At 36.2% G+C, this 25865-nt stretch overlaps 1 protein-coding gene across 1 annotated transcript in view; it reads left to right on the plus strand.

Moving 5' to 3' along the window:
* Nucleotides 1–248: 248 nt before the first annotated feature.
* The window catches only part of fstl5 (follistatin-like 5), a 272518-nt gene continuing 246901 nt past the window's right edge, over nt 249–25865 (plus strand). The window contains exon 1 of the mRNA XM_015392029.1: nt 249–776. Coding sequence (XP_015247515.1) covers nt 754–776 — 23 coding nt within the window. The 5' untranslated portion in view covers nt 249–753. The remainder of the gene's footprint in view (nt 777–25865) is intronic.

The following is a 25865-nucleotide window of genomic DNA, read 5'->3' on the forward strand; positions in this document are numbered from 1 at the left end:
TTTGGAGGTCACGGAATTAAATAGTCTGGATAAGCAGCGAAGTGATCGCGATAAACAGTACATTTTCATTCGACATTCCTTCATGAAATTAAGCTTGAATATGTCTTAGCTCATGCTGTTGGTGTATTCGTGTGTTTGATGGGGTGAGTGAGTAAGTTAGTGAGCGGAGCATGCATAAAGAGTTCTCTCTCTCTCTCACTCTTTCCTGTTCTATCCGTTCCTCTCGGCACGGAGGCACTGAACTGCTCCACATTCCCTCTGTCAGCCCGTCCTCGCTCTGCTGCCTACTCTGCTTACTACGGGATATCTGTGATTGGCTCTGGTCCTGCTCCTTTCCCGCCCCCCTCCGGTGGTTGTATGTAAATCTGACCGGGACTTAGCCAGAGGGTGAGGTTGGGGCTGGTGTCTCCCACCTCGGCGACGCACAAAAGATCCGAGAGCGGACGAGGTGAGATCACTGCGCTGCCGGAGCTGTCCACTCTGTCGTGGTCCTGAACTCCACAACATCTCTTATCCTTCGCGCTGGCTTTACTTTAATACATTTGTGGATATTTTTTTTATTTTTATTTTTTTGGAAAGGATTTACACAATCTGTTTCGGCTGCGTATTTTCCCAAACTTCTCCCGTGGACATCCCTCTCTGTCCTCACCGGAAATTACACACCGGCCGTGGATTTCACCGGCTGAGCTCCAGGTTATTACTTGGTTGCTTTGATCAACGATCTTCTGCTCCTGTTTGGATTATCTTTTCTGGATGTTTTACGGTTGTCCACACAGGTAAGAAACAACAAACAGCCATTCCGTAGGGGTTGTTTATTTCACTAAAACTAATTGTTAAGCTCTATCCAGTCAGAGCGCCCTACATAAGTCTCCTGTACTGTCTGACTCGCTATCAGATACACAGCTTAACCCTCATCATCGCTGAGGCGCTGGGACTCTTTTCCAATAATCCAGCAGGCCACTCTTTTCCCTTCAGAAAATATTATATCTCCCGATCTGCCGCTTCGTGCTTTTACCATTTCAATTTACCCTACACCAGGTCCCGGAGCCTCTAACCAACTGATATGAGGCTATCTGAAGTTAGGATCAGAGTTGTTGTTGTTCTGAGAGGGAGGGAAAGGGGGGGAGGAGGGGGTCATACTGCGGGACAATCACTTCACAATATCAACACAATCAATGTTGATGAAGATGATTGCACGCACGCCACTTTGTACACTGCTTTTAATCTGTCTGCTCGGTTCTTAGTGGGTTATTTTTTTCCTTGGCACACTAATCCTTGAGTGACACCGTTTGCGGGGGAGGGATTATACTTTTGTTTTTCATCCTCAGATTTGCGCCCGACTCATTTGGCTTTATATTTAAAGCTAAAACGCTGAAGAGGGTCATTTAATTCCGTTTTCTGGTATTTTGATATATACATTTATTTCGGATATCTTATATACCTCTTATTTCTAGAAATATCTTGTTTATACAGAATCACACCTGAGACTGAACAAGCTTTTAACTAAAGAGGTCTTGTAAAACAGATCATTTTATATTTTATTTTCTGATTGAATTGATATTTTTGAAAAGGAAACATTATTTTAGACAGTTCATAAAGTTTTTATTACGTTTTAACTCCTTAAATAAGCAATGATGTTTATCATTAATGTGCATTGCTTTTGTAATGAAGTAAACTTGCTGACAGAGCTTTTTGTTTTTATTTGCCCACTTTTAAGCTTTCAGTAACATTACAATGTCTTTCAGCAGCAGTGACACCAATTTAACCTCACCACGATGCACTCTTCCATGGAATTTAGATGGGTTTTTTGTGTGTTATTCATGTTTTTCAAAAAGAAGGACATGTATATTTACTCAGTTCCCTTTATTCTCATTCCCTGCAAGTCATCTAATTAGTAAATAGCATCCACCTGTGGGTAATCTAATCTCAGGGTGAATACAGCATTTTCTGTGAGGGGTTCAGTGAGTTGTTAGAGAACATTAATTAACAGACATCATGCAGACCAAGGAATGAAGCAAACTAGTAAGAGATAAAGTTAGATTTATGACAATGTTCCAATCTTAAACATCTAACTGAGCACCGCTCAAGTCATCATCTGAGCTGGAGAGAGTATATCACAACTGCAAACTTATTAGGATGAAACAGAAAGGCTGGAGCTAAAGAGGGAGAGCCTGTCGGCAGGACTGCTGTTAGTCTGACATTCCACAAATCTGGCTTTAATGGTAGAAAGAAGGAAGTCTGCAAGAAATTATGAAAACGTGAAAAAAAAGTGCAAAAATCAAATTATACAAAATAAATATTTTTGGCCTCATGCACGTTTTGATGGACAATAATGATAAATAGATGGTGCTAAATACAGGAAAATCTTAAAATAAATAACTTATTAAGCTGCAAAATATCTAATAATAGGGCAGCTAATTATTATCCAGTAAGATAATACCAGAATCAGAGCTGCAGTGCTGTGCTTTAGAGTCAGGCTGTACCCAAGAGTACTAAAAGTCTGCATGGTTCAGATCTGTTCCAGCTGCAACATAGCTTATTCAGAAAACTTGATTATCCCACTTATGATTCAGCATACAACGAAGTTCTGCAGAAGCATTCCATTGGCTGATTTATTTGATTGAGGCATGCCAAGCCAAAGAAACATCTAAACATATGGGATAACAACCATTGAGGTATGGCTTTGGAGAGTACTGATGAACATTAAATCACATCCATTTACTAGAAAGGCTAAATCTTTTTAGAAGTAAATTGAAAATTTCGTGCCCTCTGATGTGTCAGACTGAGCTTTAATTATTTTGCAAAGAAGAATGGACAAAGGTTCCCATCTCTAAATGTGCAAAGCTGGTGGGAGGCTAAATACAAATCCAAACCACACTGTTCAGATGCAAATTGATATAAACATGCTTTTCTTTTCTCTCATTTTCTAAGTTATGGTGGTTAAATTCTAATATGAAAAATTAGACAAGAAAGAAAAAATAAAAGGGCCTGAATGTTTCTTTTATCTTTAACTTGTGTCTCAGAAATTGAGATTAGCCTCATCATTTTTATTCATATATACGTATAGTAAAAGAAATTACTGCAAAGGACGACTTGTCTCAATAAATACTTCAAATCCTTTCAAATGACACTTTTGACATTCTGTGCAGTTCTTGCAGTAAACAGACAAAGACAATCTGTTGGCTGAATTAAACAGTAATGAAAATTGTAGTGGAGAATATTTGCAAGCCTCTAAAGCATAGAATTTGAACATCCATCCAACCATCTGTGGGCCGCTACATTCCAATCTTTTTATCCAAGCAACACATTCACTTTATCTGTCAAAGCTCTTTGAAACTAACAGATAGAATATATTTCCTCTGGTGGATAGATGGATATGCATTTCCAATTTTTAAGTCTGTGCTCGCTAATTGAATCTCAACTTGAAGGGAACAAGTGATGTATCATTGATAAAAGTTCAGTATTATATGTATTACACAAGCTTGTTTGAGGTAACTGACTAAGCATACATATTCTACGAAAGGCTGTTTTGTAGGAGACATTTAAGCCATAGTATTGGTTATTTAGGTGGTCATCATGGGTATATTTCCTCAAGAAATAATACTTGGAGTAAGGTACAAATCCAGGAAGACTATGACAAAGCCAAACAATAGGACTCAGAAAATTCCAACTGGGAAAACACTTCTCTCAAAAGCTAAGATAAAAAAAGTCCTTCCTCTCTGTCTTTTTTATCCAATAAAGCCATTTAATAACTGGTAGGGAATAGGTGCTGCCAGCCGTGCAGGTACAGAGTTAATGGAGTTGCTCTGCTTTTCATTACAATGCCTTCCATTCGATCACCACAGGGAAGGAAAGAATTCAGAGTCAATAATTCTTTTCACCAAAAGAGAAGAGGGAAAGCTGGGAAACTGATCAAAGCATTTTAGAGATTTGAGTGGAAAATTGCTCTATGTAAGGGTGTAGGTGCCCAGTGTCGACTTCTCTTAATGGAAAGGGAAGGGCAGATTCAATGATATGAAGGCAAGCTGTACATTTTTGGTGGTAAATTGTGCTACACATGGAAATAGCATATTTTAGAGGTATTAACACTGATCTTTGGTGACGGTGCATTGAAGATGTTTCAGAAATGGGCTCCGGAATGTGTTTATGGGCACACTGTAAGAGCAAGCAAGTTAAAAAAGGTACTTTTTTTCCCTGAGTTGCTGCTCTTGGTTTTGTGCAACCAAGAAAGAGCCAAGGTTTGTTTTTCCCACATCTAAAATATGTCTTTATCCCTGTACTATCTATAGCCCCAATCCACAGAGAAAGGGCTAGGAGACAGAAGGTGGTACAGTGCTGTCTATTTTTAATTTCTGAGAGATGGCCTCTAGTTTTCCAAAAGTTTGAAAAAATTAATCATATTCACACTGAAATAAAATATAGATAAGCAAAGCTGTTACTCTTTTTAGCGAAACAGCTGCGCAGTTTATACTGTAGGTAAAAAAAAAGTCTTAATTTTTCAAAAGGTATTTTTTCAAAATTTGTAAGCTAGAGAAAAAAAATCCCAATGCAGTTTCACTGGCAGGATGGTTTATTTTTGCTGAAAAAACAAGGGAGGAAGATTTACAGTGGAAAACAACAAAACACATTCATAACAAAGATATGGGATAATCAGTAACAGCAATTAGATCTGAAAGAAAAGCGGCAAGCAAAATTAAGGCCGCCAGACCTGTAAGTGTTGGAATAAATGACATGTGTCTTAGCAGTTTTTCTTTTTCCATACTTAATGATCAAACCTTCCCACACATACAGGTATAATGGAGGATCTTTCTTCGTTTATAAGAATATCTTATCTATGCCAGTATTTGTGGAGAGCCATGCACTATTAAATATCCACTGTTCTCACCGTATACTAAAATGGTTGGGAGTCACAAGAGGCAAACAGAATTATAAGATTATGAGAAAAAGAGAAAGGCATCAAAAGACACAAAAAGACTAGAGTGAATGTGTGGGACCCTTTCAGGCTATGATGTAAGAGCAGAAGAGGTACCATGGCCTTCTGTGTGTTTTTAAAATGGGAACTTTGACAATTCTTACCTTAAAATAGTCGTGTATTTTTTGATTGTCACCTTGGGATAACAGAATAGAACCCTTTTTGTAATAGAAGCATCCCCAAGTGGTGATATAATTACCCATTAGAGAAACCTGAAGTATGGGGGTAGCTATAAATAAAACACATCTCTCCCAAATCAGAAATCCCTCCTAAGATGCCTTCTATTTGCTGTCAGGATCTGACTTTGTCTGGTGGAATCAGTATACGCCAATTTCATGAGCCCTTTGTGTGTTTGAGGCTCTTACATTGAAATAATGATGAATGTAGGAAGTTCTTGCTATATTGACAGAGTCAACTACAAAGGATTTTCCTTTGGGTGGACCAACAACAATCAGTCACAAAAGCATTTAAGAAGTCTCAACACTTTTTGAGAAAATGTGCCAATACCAATGCTCAGTAGAACAAATTGGCAGAGAGCCCATGACTGGCTAAGCATTAGTGACTAATGACAAAAAAGCCTTTAGCTTCAGAGCTTTCCACTAGTGATAAACCAAAAGGCTTTTTCTTGTGAGACATGTCGTCGGAATGCGACCATCTGTAGCTCAATACACATATTTTCACAGATTAAAACTTAACATTCGTTAGTAATACCAACTACCTTAATAGTTTTAAAGGTTTTAATCAACTCTCTTCATGAAATGAATTGATCTGTTTTGTAAAAATGTATTTTCTGTCATTACTTCTGAAGTCTTCCCATGATGTAAACTTACTAACTTTTTGTAAATTTATACGGCATGCCATATGATGGTAAGAAAATCTCCAGGCCTTAGTCCCTATTTATCAAACTTGGACCTTCATGTTTTAGTTACTTTTTTCTCAAGAAAATAAGATATATTCCTGTCTGCATATCAGAATTACTATCTTTCCCATTTTGGTGTTCAGTTTTGACTGTTTACTGCCTGAGAAGTATCTACAGTATGGAGTTCAAGCACCCTCAAGTTTCTTTTATTGGTGTGTTTGTTTGCAGCAAATTGTTTTTTGATCTTTCTAAGTGTTTGCTGATTCATTGCCGACTTTTGAATTGTAAGAGACTCTCCAAACACATTTACAGCTTAGTTTTTCTATAAAGAATTACTTGTTTCATCGTAGTCTTCACAGGAAATTAATCCTTACACATATCTGTCATTGTTTTCCAAAACAACAAAATCCTTTAAGAGTTGACTTCCTGTGCTCTTTCAAAATTCCAATATTGTATAAGGTAAGTGAGCCCTGTAAAAATCCTTGTTTTGAAAAAGAAAACATAACAGTCTCCCTTGTTATCTTTTTATTACTGATGTTGCTTCTCAGCTTTAGGAATCAACTTACACTCTCTGTACCAAGTTGAACATACCTTCCTAAAAAAAAAAAATCTTTCTAAGAGAAAAAAAACTGTCAATAAAGCTAAATATTGTTGTTTTTTTTAAATCAGGATTTCAAATATTTTCAGTGCATATTTTGACAAGCTTGTTGTTTGTTTTCTGTTTTATCACTTACTCCATCCCACTTCAACAGTGACACTTGTAACACCTCTTTCTTTTTCTTCATCTCCCTCCTCTCTCTCTTAGCTAGGCTTTACCTTCTGCCATCTCCCATCTGCGTCTCCATGTCGGTCTTTGTTGTTTCCTTTCTCAGTGCGAGCGATCCTTATTGTGCATAGACCCCTAAAACTTTGAGGTGTGTTATTCAGCTGCCACATTTAGGAGACGCTGACATTCTTTCCTCATTGCATGCTAAAGTTTGTTTGATGATGTGGAAAACATTTTTTCCCCCTTCCCTTGTGATACAAAGTGCTTTTCTCTCAAAGAATCTCAGTGATGCTTCAAAACTGCAAAGAAAAGCAAAGAAAATTAGAACTTTTCAATATTTCTTTTTTTTTGTGACTTATTATTATGTTACATACTGTCTTATGTGTAGTCAGAATCAAAATGCCTATATTTCTTCTGGATCAGATTTTATTTGTGTTACTGAAAGAATTAACTTAATGCTAACAGTACAAACAGCATAAGATTTGTGAAACGTGACCACCTCTTTCCTATGTCTTGATAGACCTACAAGTTGATTGTTAAATTGTGAGGTCATTTCATACAGTCCTGCTGAACAAGAGCTTTGTAGCTTCTTGTAATGTTCAAGGCTGGGCAAAATACTAAAGTGACAAAGCTCGTTGGCAGATGGTCTGACAATAATGAAAGTAGCACAAACCTTAAGGGTGAGGGCAAACCGGCTGAGGTCTCTGTTCTAATCCAGTGGAGGACACTGATTGTAAAAAGGGTTTGAAGCATTGCAAAATGTGTTGGAGCTCAGGGCTGGGCTGAAACCTTTAAAGCAGCAAGTGATCAAATCCAAGGACTAAAACATGAAAAAGGATGAGAAAAAAATATACTTTGAAAATTTTAGGAATGTCTATTGAATTACCCCTCCCAATGTCTCACAGTGTTATAGAAATCTGCAAAATACAACACTCACTAAATGTTGTATTTTGCATCGAGTAAATACGGTAGAGAAATGGGATTTACTGGTACATCTGAGTAAATTAGAATAATAAAAAAAAAAGTTCAGCTATTTCTGTCATTCATTTCAGAAAGTTAAATTCTTATTGTCTGCTATGACTGATTTATTTCACAGAGTGAAATCTTTATAGCCTTCATTTCTTGAAATTTTAAAGATAATACCTTGCAGATAATAGAAACCAGAATCAGTTTTCTTGAAAAAAAATTAAATGTAAATACTCTTTCATTTTTGGAAAGCACTGAAGATGTTGACCCTGACCAGCTAACTAACTCAAAACATATGCAAATGATTTCCGAGCTTTAAAATGGTCTCTTAATTCAGTCAGTAGGAGCGACAAACTTGGGGAAGACCGCTGACAGATGTCCAGAAGACAGTCTATGGTACTATTAACAAGGATAAGAAGTCAAAAAAGGTAACTGCAAGAGCAGCTGGATGTTTACAGAGTGCTGTTTCCATTATGTTTAGAGAAAATTAAGTAGAAGGAGAATTGGGCAATAAAAGATTGGTAAAAATGTGTTTAGTTGCACTGGCCTTGATTTTATTTGCGATATTCAGCTGGTGAGGTTAGAATTATATGTCAGAAGTATGGAAGAATGCATCTATTATGGTTTGTATAAAGAATTCAGGCCTCTCCTAGTGGTATAATTGTATTAGGATATTTTCCGGCCATACTTTGACCTTCTTAGTACCAAGTGAGCCTCATTATACACCACAGCCCACATAAATTATTGTAAATAATGTTTATCCTTTTATGACACTTTGCACCCATCTTCTTAGGTCTACCTCCAGCAAATTGCTGTAATATATCACGAAACTTAAATCTTCTGTCTGGCCTCTTGAACATGAGCTGAATTTCCATCCAAAAGTCATGCAAATGTTGAGCAAACTTTTAAAATATCAAAAGAAAGAAAGAAAAAAATGCAAATGAGATGTTTTCCCATCCATTGGAGTGAGTTAACAAGGAATTGCAGAGCGTATTGTCTTTGTATGTTTATGTTACACTTGTCTGTAATAAACAGGAAATAGAGGTAGCAAACTGGCTCTGATCACAGATCAGTGATGAACGTGTTACAATCAGTCAAGTTACTTTTTCCAGTCAGCTAATATTATTGATTGGACATGCAATCCAGAGACGTCACAAGACAAATGCGATTCTAATAAGACGCCACCAGCTGAAATAGCCGATCAGTCATTTGAGCTAGATATATTTGCTACTTCGCATTTACGTATTTATTTCTTTCAAAAAGTCAAAACCACCTTAAGTGAGCGGAACATCAAACAAATTGATCCGGATTTTGCTGTCTTCATCGAGATGCAACACTGCAAAATGGCATGAAAAACACTGAAGGAAACACATCTATTGAAGTGACTGTATGTCAGTGTCCTTCAGTGTCTCTAGATCTCACTTCAACTGAGCACCTATAAGACACGGTGGAACAGGAGATTCCTATAATGAATCTGCATTCAATGAATCTGAAGCATCTCCGGAGTGATGTTTTAATGTTGACAGGGACGGAAATTCCTAGAGTGCATTTGTTAAGGACATTCTAGATGCTAGCAGGAGATACCTAATAAAGTGAGTGGTTATGGTTTATTCCAAAAAGGTAAAAATCCTTACTGTAAAAGTCTATGGTTTTGATCCAAGGCATTATTTACTTTATGGAGGAGATGACATAGAGTGCATCACCCTGTGATGAACTGGAAATCTTTTATCTCGTTTTTCTGCCTAATACTGCTGGAGATAAAAAGCACACCCCCAAGACCCTGATAGGAAAAGCGGGTATGGGTGGATTAATGATGGTTGGATGGATGGGATCAGTATTATTAAGTGATTATTACTACTAGTAATTTGCTGTTTTCCACAATCAATACTAAATAGGTCCTCACAATGATAGTTTTTTCAGTTTGAGCACTAGACAAGTCTTCCACATATATCCAGATTCTATCACCGGATGTTTCCAGTATGGTCTATATAATGAATATGATATCAAATTATACTAGCATATGGCAATCTAGCAATGGTTACATATCACATTTGTTAAGGAATGTGATTACATTCCCTTTAGTAGTGCCATAAGGTACGTATATGCTCATGTTTGGTTTACTGATTACTTTGAGTTTAGGCACTAAATGTGAAGCATGTCTTAGTGAAACTGCTGCCAGAGAGCTTGTTTGCTACAGAGTGAACAATCTGTTACCCAGCTTGTTGCTCATTTGGGGATATTCCAATGTTGACATACAGAAAAAGTAAGGCATAAATTTTTTGTGTGCTTTGAAAACGTTGTAGTGTTTGTTATTTATGTGCATTTGAAAATGAAAACACATGAGATTCCTAATTCTTTTTCATGCATCTTTAAGCTGTAGGGGAAGCCAGAGAGTCATGTTTAACTTTTGTTAAATCATGGATCTTCTAATCTTAATACCTGCCATGTTAACTGAAGATTTAAATGATACTTTTCTAGGTGTCCAATTGAGAAAATTACCAAAATGACACACAGTTTGTGTGGTTTTATGCTGTCAACCTTTCCTACTTCCTATGTGGGTATTTTTGCCACTCAGCTCTTCCTCTTCATCATGTATGTGACTAAATCTATGACATACTTGTCAGTGATGTCTGCTCTATTTTGTTCCCTGGGATCCCTGCTGCTGATTTTCCTGCCTCAGGCTTATCATGCAAGCACATGAAAGGGCAGGGAGGTCCCTTTACATCACAGTGTCAAAACTGTAACTTTTACTCTGAAATAAAGAAAAAAAGGAAATGTCAAAAAAATCCACTGTTTCCTTTAAAGTTTTCCTGTTTGAAATGAATTTGTTGGTAGTCTTTTATGAGGTACTTTGTACGGTGTTTAAAACACATACTACATTTTTAAATAATCAACTGCTACAGAAGTAAAACTAATGGAGGAATAAATGCTTAAAGTACTAAATAAGATTTAAAACACAAAGAATATAAATAGAGTTCAAAGTGAAGAAAGGAAAGTTTTTGATTGAGGCTTTGCTAATTTTAAAAGCTAAGATAAAAAATTGTAAAATTAAAGCTTAAAAGAAAAAAAAAAATAAACAAGAGCTTAAAGAGGATAAATTAAGGATGCAGAGCACACAAAAACGGAAGTAAGGACGTCAAGTTTCTGCACTTGGTATAACTGATATTAACCGTACACCTAATAAAAAAACTGGTAAATTCCAGCAAATTATAAAATGCTAACATTTTTGCTGAATACAAAAGATATGCTCAAATATGAGCTATAAAAGAACTACCGTACATTTTTAATTGTGTATAAGAGACACTTAATGTTTCCTATTATATAAAATGCATGACAAATTTAAAAGGCAGCAGAGATGGTCAGCAAATCTGTTTGCCAAACACATCTTGCACCTGCAGGAAACACCTACACCAGTTATTTATTTTTTTCCTCCTCCATGTTTGTCCTTGGAATAGCAGGATTGATTATTTACAGCTAATACTCCCCAAACAGCATGACCAGCACTAATTATGGGACTGCTGTTTTTTTCTTACCTGACTCCAAAGCAACCAGTTCCCAACAGCTTTTCACTACTTTGCCCTTTCATTTCATCCCTTCCTACTAGCTTTTCTTACCCATAAACAAACCATTTCCAACCTTCATCTCTATCATTTCCTCCTGACTTATTTAACATGTTTTTCCACATCTACCAGTATCAGATTCTTCCATCTCTGAGCAGGTCATTTCTAAGAAAAGAAATAATTAAAGCAAACAAATAAAACCTTCCATTGTATGGAGGATGACGAGAGCTGCAATATAATCAACAAATAACTTATAAGGTAATTATTTCAATATTTCATTCATTTATTAAAAGTGAATTTATTCATTATATGCTGTATATATATGTGATGAATCATATCGGCCTCAGTTAAATATATTATATACATTTAAGTGACTTTAATTAGTTAATGATTTAATCAATTAATTCCTTCACCGTGCTATAGCACACAATGAATTAATTTAATCTTCCATAGAAACCCTGATGTCTAATTGCACAAAAAATACTTATTGGTTTTCTTTTATGCTAATGTCAGCTTTTTCATGAGAAAAGTTGTAAATATTTTTCCAAAATGTGTTCCCATTTATTTACAGAACATTACAGTAGGTGAGCAACTTTGGCTTCTACTGTATATATGTAGGTGGACTTTAAAAGTTTATGAGAGAACTTAAAGCTGGCGTTTGTGGGTGCGGCTAACTGTGATCGGCATACAATTGAAACATCAGACCCGGGTTGACCCACAAATTTATATGATACCATTGAGCGCAACCTACAGATGTCACAACATATTCTCATTATGAGTGCGTATGAAATCGTATGAAAAGTTATGCACAGTATTTCGTACGTTTTTGGACGTTTTTCCTCAAAAAACCACATCAGTGCGCATGCGTTGGCAGACAGAAAAAAAAGCAGATCCGCGGACGGACGTAAAAATGGGAAAAACAGTGCGATCATCACTTATTCATGTCTCTAACTACGTTGCTTGCTGTTTTATATCTTAGGGTCAGGGTTAGGGGTAATTGTAATTTAGGTTCTATATTCGTGAATGCTGCGTCAGATGCGCATGTGCATACGACGAAAAAAACGTCCAAAACGTACGAAATTACGGTGCATAACTTTTCGTACGATTTCACAGGCACTCATAATGAGAATAGGTTGGATGTCAACACACTGCGCCAAAAACAACTCTGTTTACATTTGATAAACATGCTGCAGCGCTTGTAAAATGAATTTGGATAGACAAAAGAGCCAAAATTAAAGCATACTATGCCCTGGATCACTTCCAAGTTGCTCTCCATTGTTTACTTTCTTGAATTCTGTTGCACTGTTGACATCATTAACGCTAACCCAGCACAATGCTGTCACCAGACATACAGTGGCGGGGGGACAAAGGACACACAGCTTGCTAGCTGGGGGTCAGACCCAGCTTTTTTTGTCAATTGGAATAGAGCCAAATCAGCTTTGAAAAAACAGCGTTAACCTGATAATTTAGTAGGAAAAAGGCATTTAATATATTGAGCACCAAACTAGGGATATAGAGGCTGGAGTAGCTCACCCAGTGTGCTGTAAAACATTGCAACACATTTTATTAAGTTACTCTCTCCCTTCAGTGATAATATTGACTTTAAGCCAGGCATACATAGTGTATGCCTGGCTTAAAGTAGTGTATGATATTTTCAATCGTTATACTCATCTGCAGCTCAAATTGTACAAGGAAACTGCAGGGTTTAAAAGTTCAAGGCTCACGATGTATGTTCTTTCACTGTAAGACCCATTGCTCTGATGCGATCTACCTGCTCACACTGCATGTCCAGAAACCGCACATCGGACACAGACCTGAGAGATGGAGCTGGTCGGACTCCGCAGTCTGGGAGAAGAAGACCTCCCTTGTTTGCACATGTGCTGTGTGCAAGGTTGTGATAAATGGGATTTGTATACGCCTATAGCTCTGCTTCAACAGCAGGATTTACCCATAAACACCTAACCAGGGCCAACTGAATTTCAAACATGTTTGATATTCTCCCAACCTCACAATTCCTGATGGGAATGTGGTTGTTAGACGCTGATCGCCCCTCATTATCCCCTGTATACTACATGTACTACATATACACAACGCAGGACGCAAGATGAGGCTGAAATTGGGCCTCTCCTAAAAAATTCTCGCACGACTGGAGAATTGGCAAAAGGGCAAAAATCATACAGTGTATGCCCGCTTTTAGAGTACAAGAAAACCAGGAAGAAGTTTTCTTGTCTTGCTCAGTGAGGAGCAACCAATCAGACCTCAGGGTAATGGAGCAGCTTTACTCGCGCCTCTTGACTTTGATTGATGTGTGACAAATTCAATAATTCACATGAACATGACATAATTTATGAAATTAAATCAATCACAATTTAATTATATTTACTTCATGAAATAAAATCTGTGTATTTAACTGAAGCCCATATAATGAACTATATAATTATTAAATAAATTATGTATTTATTTCCAGTTTTAATAAATTAATGACACAATGTAATAACTATTTCATAAGGTATTTATTATTGAATTGTGTCACTAATGACCCAGTATCCTTTGCAACTACATCTGTCTACTGGTTTGAAATTGAGAAAGTAAAATTTACAAAAACGTATATAAGCATGACAGAAAACCTTAACAGAATCCTTAACAGAAATCCTGAACTTGCTTGTTTTCTTAGTAAATAGTTAACCTAAAGTAAAAATGTAAGATGTACTGCAGAAAAGAAAAAGTGTTACATTAAACATGGTGTTGAAATGTGCCGAAAGGTAGCTGTGACATATGAATAACATTCAAAGTAAATGACAAGTGATTGCTACAAATTCACTTACTGCAGATAGCACCATATTATACCTCAACAGCAGGATAAAAACATCCAAAAGCGCAAAAGTACAAGTGGTGAAAAACCCAAAGCAACCCGACCGTCAGTGATAACCTTTAGTCAGAGGAAACAGCATTTTGCTTTTAACTTTGATAAAACAATAAATGACTTGTCACTTCCTGAATTCTCACTCTAAGTTTCTGCCTTCAATTAAATTATTAAAATTTTTCTCCATAAGCACCACTGTAGCTGTCTCCATAGTGGGCTGCAAGCCGACCCGAACATGCTGGTTAGTTATTTTATCTGAAATACACTGAACAGCAATAACAACATCCAGTTCCACTCATCAGCAGCTAAAATCCTCCCGATGATAATGTTGTTTTCCCTGCTAAGTGTTTGCATCCTCCTGGATCTCATCTTCAGATCCCCTTTTAAATCTCTTTCAGTGAAAGCAGCTAATATTAGTTTTAGTCATTTGAAATTTTCTGCAAAACAGAATATACACGCACATACACACATATATATACTGTATATATATATATATATATATATGGCCTTCTCATGGCCTGCAAGGAAACATTTGGGATCCGGTGTCAGGGTGGTCTGGCCCTGCTTCACAAATTAATAGCATCACACTTTGCAATTCATCCACTCACTGCTGCTGCGGCCAAATCTGTTGGCATTGCTCTAAGCACAGCAGAGCCATTCACCTCCTGCTGATTATGTAATGATTGTTAACAATGTGAGACCCGTGAGCCTCTGCCAGGCTGTGTCTAGCGGCGTTGCACCGACAGCCTGCAACTACTGACATTGCAAATGGTCAATAAATTAGAAGCCTATAAAAGAGAAGTCAAGGACTGTCCTGCCTCGGCCTCTAGGGGCCTTCTGCTGTTTTAAATGATTGCAGTGTTGACCATGTTATCTCTGTGGAGGGGTAAACTTCAGTCTTCCTTTAAATTGTAAATAAATGTATGTTTTGGATGTGTTTGATGGTACAGCTGGGGCTGATAGAGCACAGTGGGCTGTTTAGGATTCTTAGATGTTGCTCCAACTCAGGCAGAAATCCTGCCCATGACAAAAGATGTATTAAAATCCCTTCATTTTCTCACTTGGTGTTTTATTTTCAGAACAGTAATGAATAATGCACACACTCTGAGGATGAATTAGTTCAAGATTTCAAGCAGTACAAACTGGTGGCCAGGGACTGGGCACATGCAGTGATCTAGCTACTGTTTGTTAAAAAGCTGCCTTAGTGGATCAAAGACATATAATTATACTCTAAAAATGGCCTGTGACAAGTGCCAACAGAAGGCTGTCGAAGAAGAAATTCTGTTCATTTGTATTCAAAATTTGATGTACAACGTAGAATTAATTTGTAGCTGGTAGTTTTAAATGCCTCCAAGCTGTTTGTCAATTTCTGTTTTCTGAGGCATTTACATGTCAAAGTTAGGAAGTTCAAAGCCACACCAGAGAAATTAAATTATTTTCAGAGAAGACATTACTTTTGAACTGCTTTAAATGCTGCGCTTGTTGTTCAGGCTTGTTAGTGAAAACAAAGAATAATCCTCCATGTCATGTCGAAATTGAAAGGCTAATTAAGACACAGATTCAAAGAATAATATTTAAAAGGGGACAAAATTACTCTTTTAATTCAAAGAAAAGTCACTGTAGCAAAGTACATCATGATAAATGAAAGATATCTTCTACTGAAAACCCGGGGGATAACACAGCATCTTCAACCTCCGATGAAGCCTGTGTGAAGTGACAGATGCTAATGTTTTTATTTTTTTTAAAGCAAACACACACAAAAAATAATAAAACTTGGCAGGATTTGGTGAGATAGTCTTGTTTGGTTCTGCCCTTAAGTTAGAAAAGATCAATAATATCTGGATGGTAAATGCAGTTTGTGTTTCTCTCTGTGGTAAATACAAAATCTTTGCCAGAAAAGCAAATCTGAGAAAGAATTTTAATACCAAAAGTTAGAACTCTCACAAAAAAAACTATTACACCAAGAGCTAAATAATAAGTTTAAAATGAAATGTGTAGGAAGAGAACTTACTAACAGAAAATGAAAAAGATTTAATAAAGTAAGTCGGTAAATAATGGAACGAGTTCAAATAAACATAAAAGAAAGTAGACAAATCAGTTCATAAGAGGCATCTTAATTAAAAATGACATTAGTGAGTACATATGTATGTATACTTAAATAAAAACTACATCCATACTATATACAATTAATAGTTTATAAAATGGGTAAATGAGTTAATAAACAACAAATAAAAGAACTGAATAAGTTAAATAAATAAAGGTTAGTATATAAATGTCTGTATTTTCTATGTCTAAACATCGTTCATGTCAATTTTGTCTAGTGTGTAGACTTTTTTACTTCAGTGCATAAAATACTTAGGAAGCTATTAAGAAAACTTTACGGTCTTTAAAAAACTAAGACATTAGTCAGTGATATGTTTGATATTGGTTGACACACATCGCTGTAGAAATAGAGTCCCTTATGTTGAGGATAAAAGAAAACAGAAACTAAAACTCTTGTTAGAGTTTTCCTGTTGATGTTGAACTTAGATGGAACAGTTATTTATAATCTGGAGTGTCTTGGTAGTCTTTTGGTTTAGTAGTTGGTAACCACGCTGACCAAATACATTAGATAATGAATAGGTATAGATATTGATTTGGAGACTTTTAATCTGTTGATCTGTAAAAAATCTGTAAAGAAAAACTCAATAAAAATTTAGTAAATCTATGGTTAAGTTAGTAAATAACAAGGTAAAAAAATACATATAGTAAAAAGTGCAAATGTCAGGTTGTGTGGATGTTTTTACAGGACCCAAATGCAGAGTCGAAGAGGTGGGGATGATTGCTTGCAAAGTTTAATGACAAAAGTAAAAATACAAAATCCTTAGTCTAGAACTGATAGACACAAATACTGAAGAACCAAAAAAACTAGGAGGCACTAGGGAGGAATTAACCAAAAGAAGGACAAGGATCCAGCCTAGAGTAACTGAACAGAAGGTGAATATATGAGAGACAGAAAAAATTGGAAGAATCATCAGCTAAAAGGGAGCAGGTTTAGACAGAAATAACTAGAAGGAGCTAAAGGAAAGGAGACTGGTACAAGAGGGCAACAGAGAGTAACTAAAAAAATAAAAAAAAACACTTAAATATACCACAAAATGGAAAATAAACCAATGATACAGAAAACACAGAATAAGATACCTAAGTGTAACTGAGAACCTAAAAAAAAAATTCAAATAGAAGTCCACAAAGGGCACAATCATAACAGAATAATTGTATAACTAATGTAAGTAGTCCCTTAATATACAAGCTAATGGTAAATCGCATGATCTTTACTAACTTTTATAGTTAGTATAGTTAGTAAATTTGAAGCATTTCATGGTACAGCCAGCAAGTGAATAATCAAGAAAGTATGTCAATTGCTGTAAGTAAAAAATAAATTAGGTAATTATTTAAAGAAGTAACAAATTGAAGATATGACAATATTTATGCTTGACTTACAGTATATTTCCTCTCTGACTGAAGACAACAATCCCAAAGAGAGGTGTTGGGTCTTGTATGATCCCTGAGTGAGTCTTATTGATCACTTATAGCGCTTTGTCTGTAAAACTAAGCATTTGGATTCAAACTAAGAGCAAAAAACGATGCTAAAGCAAAAAAAAAAAAAAATCCACTTTAAAACATTGACCATCTGAACCTGGGTTACCTTTGTAAGTTTGTTGTTGTTTTCCAGACTTTCTCCTTTTACCAATAAATCGGTTGTAGATGTGTTTTACTGTCTGTCAAAAGTTTAATGTGCAGACTGTTATATATGTATAAGGTGCTGCTTTTCTTGAGGAGTAAAAGTAGTTTGCTGAATCGATTTAAAGCACCTGCTGTCTGCGAGTATCATTTAAAATCCGTGTTTGATTTCAGAGGTTTCTCTGCTTAAATTTAGACTGCCTGCCAGGATTTATAGCAGATTAACTTGTGAAAGTGATTTAGCTTTCAGCCTCTGCAGTCGCTATCAGGGCAGAAAAATATAACTTTTTCTCATCCTCCATTTCTCTTCCTGCAGTCTCGAATATTCCCACGATCACTAAATATTCTTGACATGCAAAACATGATTTCTTTGCGTGACCCTTGCTTGTTTGGCAGGCTGAGTGTGTCGAAAGTTAATTAGAAGTTTGGATATAAAAATGGATGACTGGCAGAGTTGCAAGCATAAAAATAGGAGGCTCCACACTGGATTGGTATCTTGCATTCACACGCACAGCAAAGACTCCCTGTGAGGATTTGTGACATTCCTTTCCTTATGGTAATGTGTAACCGCTCTGCTCACAGGATTTATTGGGGAGACGCGAAACACCTGCACGGATTCAAAGCTCTGCGTTATCATATTTTATATGTTTGAATTATATCTGAATGAAATAGATAACAGCCTCATAAAATAGAGGTGGGGGATGATGTGTTATGTCCTCACGACATGCAGCCAACAACTTTACACAAGGGCCTATCTCCTACTTTATCTGTCATGTGGTGGGATGCTCTGCTGCAATCGGCTTGGCATTTGGAACCAAATGACTCGTGAATATCTGAGTGGTAGTTTTCTCAAGGGGTCAGAGAAGAAGCTGTAGAGTGCTAGTGGCTGCATCGGAGCTTTAGTATGCCTGTGAACTCAGGCTTGTAAATGTGGAAAAGGAGGTGGATGTTCAATGATGAGTATAAAGATTTTTTAATGGCTTTTAAAACTTTATTAAGTCCGTGTTGGTAATCATTAAAGTCAGTTACATAACTGTATTTTTTTTAATGCTGGAACCAGAATAGCATTTGGCAGAACAACCTTATGTTGCATTTATGGTTTAGTATAAATCAGATTTAATGTTAAACCTGAGGCAACTTTACGACTTTTTAGATTTATCTGAGAAAGATTAAATTAATCAGTGATTATAAACCATCATAAAATTAGATAAAAGCAGCTGTGAAGATGTTATGTACACTTTGAACATTTTTCATATTTTCATCCTATTAAAAATGTTTATAAAGTGTTTTATTTGGTTTTTGTTTGACAGAACCATTTTATTCAGTTTCAATTTAGTTTATGAATATTGCGCACCTTAGGGAATACACACGAAACTAAAGGAAAGTTCAGTTCAAGGCTTTTTCATGCCATGGAAATAAAAGTTTAAAAGCATCAAACATTATACAATCCTTTTATTGTCAACATTTGCAACATATCGCATTTAAATATGTGCTGTTAATTAAAACATGCTGTAGCGGGCAGTTTTATCAGAACAACATGTAAATGATTGCTCAATTGCAAAGTCTTTGAACATTGCAATTGCAGAATATATCTCCATCTTCCTTATCTGACTCGCATGATTAGCATTTTGTTAAAGTGTTCAAATCCACAATACAACTGTTTTAAGTGTTGGCCTATTCACACTTCTCGTCCGGAGACGTGGTGCTGCTGGTTTTGTCGTTGATATCGGAGAAGGCTGTGGAGGTGTTGTGGAGTCAAGAGTGGAACAGAACTGGGAAATACCTGCTGATTGTTAGCAACTTGATTTTGACACTTTGTGTTTCACACTTCACAGGTGTGACTTCACTGCCTTGAAACCATCTTGTCGAGTTTAAAACATTTCTTGGACAAAATACATCATTTGCCATACCCCTGCTACTGGTTTCAGCCATTAAAAAAAACTTACAGTAAATTACGTTAATCTGCTCTGAGAGCCCCGGTTAAATCAAAAGTAGTCAAATTTATTATATTTTTAAAAGAATCAATAATATAATAATAATATGATAGCAATACCAATAAAATTAAGACCTAATTTTAAGGGTTATTAATTGAATGCCTAGGAAGTTTTTTTAAGGATACACTCGAGTCATTTAACATAGCTCCAATAAACAGCTTTCAATTTAATCAAATCATACCGACAGATTCATTAAAGGGTTTTCTTTCTAAGGAAACCCAACTGATACTAAGTCATTGACCTTCATCACCCACCTGGATTAGGATTAAACAACAGTAAACAGTCAGTTCATTGTGTTGTGCCAGCAATCCCTCATACTGAGTATGCATGTAGCAACAGTGGAAAGGAAAACAACAATGCTGCAGCAAAGTGCTGCTTAAATTGAAGAAGTGCATTAAACTGAAGGAAAATGTTAGTATTTTTGGGACTTTTTATGAAAAACTTAACACAGTAGATCCTGTGTATATCTATTTAGCCTTCTTTTGTTTTGATGCCCCTAAATAAAATCTAGTTCAACCAATTGCCTTCGATTTGACTAAGTAATAAACAAAATCCACCTATGTGTAATTTAATCTTGTTATTCAAATCTACCTGTACTGTGATGGCCTATCTTCATTTTCAAAGAACCGCGGTGAAAAAGGTGAGCTTCAATGACCGTAGCTCACCATACATACAGTATATGCCTGAATGTGCGCATGCACAGAAAAAGGTAGCTAACTGGGGATGTGCACATAGCATGGCCTACATATCACCAGAACGAATAACAATTATGAGGACCACTTATTTGGATGATCCAACTGGAAATAAAAGACAATCCTCTCTACCTTTAAATTACTTCCCCCCTTCAGCGATAATATTGACTTTAAACTGGGCATACACTGTGCGATATGTTTAATTGTTGTACTCAGCTACAGCCCAAACTGTACGACAAAACTGCAGGGTTTCAAAGTACACAGCTCATGATGTATGTTCTTACTGTAAGCTCTGATGCGATCTACTTACTCACACCGTACATCCAAAAACCACACAGCGCTGAGAGATTCTGCTGGTCGAAGATTGTGCTGAGAAGAATTCCCTTGTTTTTACATGTGCAGTGAGCAAGGTTTAGGTAAATCGGCTTGTAGGCGCTCATAGCTCTGCTTCAGCAGCAGGATTCACTCACTAACACCTTATGAGGGCCGACTGAATTTCCAACATGTTCGATTTTGTCCCAGCCTCATGAATCCTAACTAGGAGGTGGTCATGAGAAGCTGATCGCCCCTCATTACCCCCTGTATACTACATGACACAGGACGCACAATGTGGCTGAAACTCAGCCAGATCCTCAAAATTCTCACATGACTGGAACATTTTTCTGACGAGGCAAAAAAACCTGTACAGTGTATACCTTAGAGAAGATTAGAGATCAAAAAATATCTTCAGGAATGAGAACCTAATCAGGAAAGTCGGGGAGAAACTTGTGGAGAAGTTTTAAGCAGAATTAGAGTATGAGACAAATATCCCAATTTTTGAAGACCTGATTTAGCATGATGTGGACACACAAACGTGAAACTAAGGGTTCTGGTCACATAAGACCTGAATAAAACTTTCTTGCCTGCATACAAAGTGCTTTGTGAATGACAGAAAATACTAAACGTCACTCTGAGTGCACTAAGTACTAAATGTACGGTAACTTGCAGTCAGTGCCCAGTCAGCCCTTCTGATTGCTGACAGCCAATTCTAACGACGTTTCTTCACTTCTGAAAAGTGGTAAAAACAAATATTTGGGTCAAAACTTACGGGGCATCTTTGAGGTGAGACAGTCCAAAGCAGGTACTCAAAATGGTCACGCCTAGGTTTAAATATCTCTGACATCAGCTGCAAGGCATCTATAATTTTTCTTCCATTTTAGAATGATGCACTGCTTTGCACAAGTAGAGGTATGTGGTTGTAACATCACAGAATAGGAAATATAATAACCAATAAGGATACATTTAAGATGCCCCTGTCAATGCAGCTAATAATACGTTAATTGGGTCTCAGTTTAATCAAATATAAAACAAACCCCATTTGGGAATTTATTTTGTATCAAAGTAAAAAAACAGTAAACTCTTGATCAAGTACAAATACTTCTTAAAATCAGACACAAACAATGTTGGTCAAACTAAACTGATATTTTTGATGAATTGGCAACTGGTAACTAACACCTACATACCGGTAATAAAAAAAAAAAAAAAAAAAGACCATTTCAACTGTTAAATTATCCGAATTTTACGCAGACAAAAACCACAGGTAAAGAGTGTTTGCTAATTTTACTGGTTGTTTGTCAGGTAAGCATCATTAGGACCTCGAAGTAAACTTTTTAAGTTGAGGTTCAGCAAGCGTGAAATTAGCAGCACGCTTCATAACACAGAAGCACACATGAGAGCCGCCATGAACAAGCACAGTTTTTACCGACTACTCATTGAGCAGTCCGCTGTGAGTCGGGTCCACTGCACCTTGGTGAGTTATAAAGCATCAGCCAAGTGCAAGGTTTACCGCAATTATAGAAGATTTTTGGTGCTTTAACTGTTTTCCTTTTCATTCTTGTACAGTAGAATCACTTGTACATCTGAAGAAAACATGTTTGCAGAGGTAACCATAACACCTTGTGCAGTCAAAGCAAAGAATGGCATTTTGCTTTTTCTTTTACAGTAGATAAGAAATTTAATTTTTGATGGTGTTCCACAGTGCTTTGTGATGTAAAATATCGAAAATGTGATTTTATTTGTAACATTTTACTGCCTATGTAAAACACATTTAATACTAAACAGTTAAATGTGAAAATCTTAGATGTTGTTTATATTAAATGAGTAGCATATAAGCTTTAGATTTTTTTTTTTTTACTATATAAGTCAGATCCAGATCCATTTTTATGATCAAAAAGGAAAAAAATAGATCCAAAAAAGGGAGATATGCAACAAATTAAATTGAACTGTCAGTTATACCTTAGATATGAAAATGATTTTTACAAAGAAAAGCAATACTTTTCTGCATTCTGTTTTTACAAGCACTGAATGATAGAGTGATGATTGAAGATATGTATAACTAGAATTACTTAAAAAGGTAAAAATAGTCGCAGTAATAGAAATCAGAGGACACAGACACAATGATGAGGTGCTGAAAATGTAAAACATAAAAGGCCTAAAATCCAGACATAAAACAAAATTCAAAAAACATAATGATTTGGAATTATTGAATTAATTATTTTCTCATGTCCTTCTCTGTGCATGCCAAATTAAGGCAGTATGAGTTATATTTCATTCTAGATTCAGTCAGTGTTCAAGTAGTGTTCATGTGTAAAGTTCAATAATCCTGTAGAAAGCCAACTTACGTCTATCTTCAGCTCACATTATTTCCCCAGAACTAGGAGCTCTGTTCAACCAACTACTTGATAATGTCAGCTGCTGAGTAGGCGGAGCTAGCAGTCAAGTTCAGTTATATAACAGAGTGTAATTGCCAGAAGACCTGCTCATATTTAGAAGTTAAAATAATAGATATCTGTCTAGACAACACATCTGATTTTATCATAAGATGCATGGTCTACACTTAGATAACCTTAGATTTAACAAAAAGCCTGCAAATCAGTTACAAAAAAGGAAGTTCAGACTGAAATTAAAGATGTGACCAAGTGATCATTGGACTAGTACTGTTTATATTTAAGTATAGCAGATTTAGTCATTTGGTGTTAATATCATATTAGTCATTACCTTCTCGTTGAAGAAAAAAAAGTGTTATGTATTAAAGTATTATGGATGATTGCGAGAATTATTTCTTAAGTTTTAGATGTTATGTTTTTCATGTCGTTAGATGATAATGCTACAAGCCTTTACATTATTTTTCTTAAAGAGTTAGATTTGCAAGAGTCTGTGTCCATTTTATAGTCTTACTACAGATCTTTATACAATCCAATTTTATTTGTTAAGGACTTATAAAACAACCACAGCTCTCCAAAGTGCTATACAGATACATAAATAAAACATAAAACATTAAAGATAAAAAGAGACCAACAGCAAAGACAAGGGTAAAAGCAACAATCACACAGTCAAAGCAATAAAATTAGGTAAAAATTCAAATTTGGTTGAATATTACTACACATGTAGGAATACTATACATGCTAATTAAAATATACAATACAAAAAGTAACCATATGTGGAGGTTTGTTGATTACAAGGAGACAAGGGATTATTTTTTTGGATTTTTTCAAAATAGATTCATTAATTACCATGATGAATTAGTCCATTAGCATAAACAGCCATATTTGAAAGATTAAAGTGATTATATGAGCACAACAGCTTCCTACTTGGACTTCGTCCAGAATCTTTGAGAAATAATAAAGCAATGTATGGTTTGGGCCTAATCTACTATTGAAATAATATCATTAATTATAATTAATTTCATATGAGATCATGGTTTAAATTTAAATACACCACACCAGAGGATGTATTCTAAGACAACACCTTGAACTCTCTGTTTCTGTAAATGTTTTCAGTAAAACAACTCTGGTTGTAAGCAAGAGAATAATAGACCTAAAGAGGTCTCCTGTCTCCTTACAGTACAATTCCGTATACTGTACCTCACATTGCCACTTTTATCTGTTTTCTTAGCGTACAGCTTGATGTTTTAGTGTTTCTCCTCTCCAAACAGCTCTGCATAAGCACTCATAATCCTGTACACAAAAGCGATAGGTACTGTGCCATATAAAATAATGTTTTATGATGAATATGTATTTATCAAACCTAAAACAAAGGCAAAATGCGTGGTGAAGGTTAGGCGTGGTAAAGAAGTATCATCATCTACAGAGGACCAGACACTGGACTAAACAGCCAATCAGTGAGGAAGAAGCACTTATCCCCAAACATTGATGTTTCATGCTGTGTATAAATGATACTCAGGGGATCACAGCCTTTTATAATGCCAACCTAAAGGCAGAGGGTCATTTGAGATTCCGATATGGGATACAATACAGTGCATTTGAGTGAAAAGCACGTATCCCAAGCTCAGTATTCTCACCCTCTCCCGGGGGCTCCAACTCCCAATTGAGTGGTCATGTATAAAAACATTGGAGCACTTGTGCAGGGTCACACTGACTACCCCCACCTGGGCACCTGCCAATCAAAACCACCATTGGTTATAACCATGACCTACGGTCTAGGCAGTCAGTCCTTGACAACTCTTAGATGAAAAGTCTTCTTTGAGTGTTTGGTTGAATCTCAAATCGAGGTTTAACTTCTTCTTCGAGGTGGAATTTCTTAATCTCCCCTCTGGGAGGTGCAGTAGAACAGCAGGAGATACCTCGATTATTTTAAATGAAAAATATGGTTGAACTATTGAACATTATTCACACCAAAACATTGTGTGTCCCTGAGACCTTATTGGTTTTTTTTGTAATTTCTGTGAAAGTTCTGTTTATGTTTTTAACCACTGAGTGATTCAAAACCAAAATCATCCTGTGTGGACAATGAATTCCTACTATTACCATTACAACTCTTAAAAAGCTTAAAGTTCATATCTAGATTTGGGATCAGCACCTACCCAGCAGTATAGGCTCCATATTGACTTTTCTCAATAAGGATTGGTGCTAAATGGGCCTACGCTCATGCTTGGATTGCATTATTCAGAAATAGCTTTCATATAGATGATGTTCTGGACAAGCCCATGCCATGCTTATGTTGCCCCCCACATTTTTATGGCTGCTTTAATGGTACAGTAGCCTACATATATCCAAAGAAATGGTTTGTAGAGGAGCTAAAGGCAGCACTGGGTAACTCTAGGTAAAGGAAGAAAGAACATTACAGTATAACCTAAGCTTCATAAAAGACTTTCTGTGTGAAATATAGCAAACTCTCTGATGTCCCTTTTTTAACAGCAAGCAGGGTTTTCCTTCTCAATACTCAGAGGTACCAAATCCCTTTTAAAGGCTTCTACATAAATGTAGCTAAACGCAAATGACAGAAAATAAAAGCTGTGTTTACTTGTTCTTGTTTTTTTTTTTCTTTTAAAGGGATAGTTCGGTATTTTTGACATGAATCTGTATGGCATCCCCATCACCAGCGGCATGCAATCACACTGACTTACCCCTGGCAGCGTCCTGTGAGCAGAGTTATCGTCCAGTTTTGGTCAAGCCGAAAGTAGTCCTGCAGGTTT

Source organism: Cyprinodon variegatus, unplaced genomic scaffold (genome assembly GCF_000732505.1).
Source record: "Cyprinodon variegatus isolate N-32 unplaced genomic scaffold, C_variegatus-1.0 Scaffold570, whole genome shotgun sequence".
Lineage (NCBI taxonomy): Eukaryota > Metazoa > Chordata > Actinopteri > Cyprinodontiformes > Cyprinodontidae > Cyprinodon > Cyprinodon variegatus.